We start from the raw sequence: 2,684 nt of genomic DNA, 5'->3' as shown, positions 1-2,684 counted from the left end.
ATAACTCACTGCCCTGCTCTAGATCCTGCATGTTTCTCAACAGAAGAGACCCATGCATTGTGATGAGGTGGATGCTAATAAGTTGGACACTTATAGTTATTGGATTATATTGGGGCTTCACTCAATTCATGCAGCAAAGATATATATTCAGAGTAATACTACACGTTGTCTAGCAACCAAGCATTTATACGCCACAAGAAATGCTAGAATATTAGTTGATTGTCCTGGGAAAATGTGCATTGAGCTTTCATAAATGAAAAATATGGAATCACATAATGTTATGAAGAATGCCCCTTATGTTGAGCAACTTCAACAATTAAGAGATCAGTGGGGGCTAGCATTTGGTTCTCCACCAAACCCCAACAAGGGCTTTCTAAGACAAGCTCTCAAAGAGTATTGTGGTCAGTAATCACATATAACCTTACCTTCTCTTTTTGTGAATATTAGTGTGATGTTCTTTCTTTTGTTCTATGCTCACTATTTTGATTTTTTTTGTTTTGCAAAGATTTGTGGCATACACTGGAGAAAATTGTGCATCTAGAGATTACCATATGATTATTAGCTCCCATGAAATATTTGATATTTGGATTAAAATCATGAAGAGATACTCTAGAGGTGAACTTATATCCCAAGAGGAGAGTTAGAGAAAAAAGGGAATGCAACCTTCTCCTGCTGCATTTCATTGCCTTATGGGTTTAAAGGATGGAGACATCCTTACACTACAAGAGGAGATCAATGAAGGTCATATCTTTTTTCTTAGAAACAAATGGGATAAGGAAGATATGATTGACATGGAAACAAGGGCTAAGCAAATCAAGCAAGATAGGGTCCTAAATGAGGAATTTGTCACTCTTTTCAATGATTTAGTTCTAGAAAGTAGCACTATGATGAAGACTTGGGAAGAGCTTGTTGATGATTATGATATCAATGATGAAGTCTACACAAAGATTTTAGGCATTTGCAATGATTGGATATCAAAGAAGCTCACACCTGGAGCTGATGCAGGGTTCCTATCAAATGGAGCAAAAGATATTGTAAACTTCCTAATTGAAAAAAAGATAAATTCTCTTCAATCCTCTACTACTTCCCCTTGGCGTGTATATATTGTCGGATGCAATCTAGAAACCTTTGATCTTATAGATAATGTTTACAGAGATCCAATTACCATTGGGGTTGTTGTTCTAGATGCAGCACATGGGGTTGAGGGAATGAAATGGGACTCTATAAAGTTTGGAAAGGTTGTATCCACTCTACTACAAATGACATGTAAACCTAAACAATTCATGTTGTTATCATTTCTTGATTGAAAGAAAATGGCAGCTTTGGAAAATTCTCTTGAAAGCATTTCTTGCAAGTATCGCATGCTAGCTGGTAGTGTTGGCTTCCTACTAATGGATACAACGTTTGCTTTTGGATCTATAGATTCTTTTGTGGTTTTGACATTAGTGACCATGGAGAAAAGCTTCATCAATTTTGAGCGATATATAAACAATGTCAACAAGCCTTCCATTTTGGACTTTGAATGCTTGGACAAGGAGTGCAATGATGAAGATCTTGAAGAAGAACAAAGGATTGCAAGTCCGTTTTGAGAAAGAAAATGAAAGTTATGGAAACTACAATCAAAGCATTCAATGATGCTCATGAGGTTGTATTTGATATATATGCAAGTGGACTTGCATCTAAGGTGGCATTGGTAAATCATATGAAGACTATTGCAGTGGTTTGCAACACTCAAGAGCAAAGAGAGGTTGAAGCACAATTGTGGAGGGTCCATGAGAGTGCTAAGCAAAATTCAAACTCCCAAGAGGTTTCCCCTACTGAAGTTTAAGTTCTTGAAGTACCACCCGAGGGCATAGAAGAATCAAGTCAAGATATCGCAAGTCTAATTATGAAAGAGAAATTAAAGGCTACTTCAGGTGTTTAAACTCTGTTCCTTCTCCTTTCATCAAGGAAGACACATTGATGTAATTTTGATTTTTTTCTTGAGAATTTACTTCCATTAGCATTTGCAATATTTTTATTCTTTGGTGATATTACTTAAAGAAACTATGTATTTAATTTTTTGATTTTTTACAAAAGGTACCAATCATGTTTGGTTTAAAATTGCTATTTAAGTAAATATTTTGCCAAAATAGTATTAAAGAGCTCATTAAAATTTAACATACTTTGTAAGAATAACTATTTAATTGTAATCTAGTGTGTAAGAATACTTATCATAATGAAAAATTTTGAGCTAGCTATGCAAAATTTACTTAAGTCTATTTTAGATCTTATTTCAATTAAACTCTTATATGTGTTGTGTAATGATCTTGTCATGTTAGTTTTGGTTAGATTTGTCCACATGGTCAAATCTCTTATCTCTTATAGCCTCTTTTACTACATCACAGTGTATGTATATGCATGTACCTTAGGATAACAGAGCCAACAATATATTGCACACCCCAAAAAAGATTCATTGCACCTCCCAAAGGAGTTTTACCTCAGTAGCAAAAATTGCAAAAAAGATTTCACTTCAATGTATATTTTGAGATGTGTATATGGAATATTAAGGTAAAACCCTTCTTAAAATTCATGAGTTTAATATATCTATGGGAGATAACTAGTTCAAAAATAGAATGGTTAGTACTTAAAGAGAAACTATGACAACTTATCCAAATAGAGTATAACTTATCTCAATTTAATTG

General features: G+C 34.1%; 1 protein-coding gene across 1 annotated transcript; it reads left to right on the top strand.

Annotated features, from left to right (window-relative positions):
* Positions 1-551: 551 nt before the first annotated feature.
* LOC148032823 (uncharacterized) lies at positions 552-1,307 on the top strand. Its single transcript, XM_087683964.1, has one exon. The coding sequence runs from the start codon at positions 657-659 to the stop codon at positions 1,305-1,307; it is 651 nt and encodes a 216-aa protein (XP_087540090.1). The 5' UTR covers positions 552-656.
* Positions 1,308-2,684: the final 1,377 nt, after the last annotated feature.

Source organism: Lygodium microphyllum, chromosome 8, assembly GCF_053477565.2.
Source record: "Lygodium microphyllum isolate KBCC chromosome 8, Lygodium_microphyllum_v1.1.10, whole genome shotgun sequence".
Classification (NCBI taxonomy): Eukaryota; Viridiplantae; Streptophyta; class Polypodiopsida; order Schizaeales; family Lygodiaceae; genus Lygodium; species Lygodium microphyllum.
Note: the sequence above shows the minus strand (reverse complement) of the source record. Positions and strands in the feature narration are given on the sequence as shown.

Bases quoted from the DNA above. Each gene is read 5' to 3' on its own strand.
- LOC148032823 (XM_087683964.1), top strand. From the start codon at position 657: ATGCAACCTTCTCCTGCTGCATTTCATTGCCTTATGGGTTTAAAGGAT.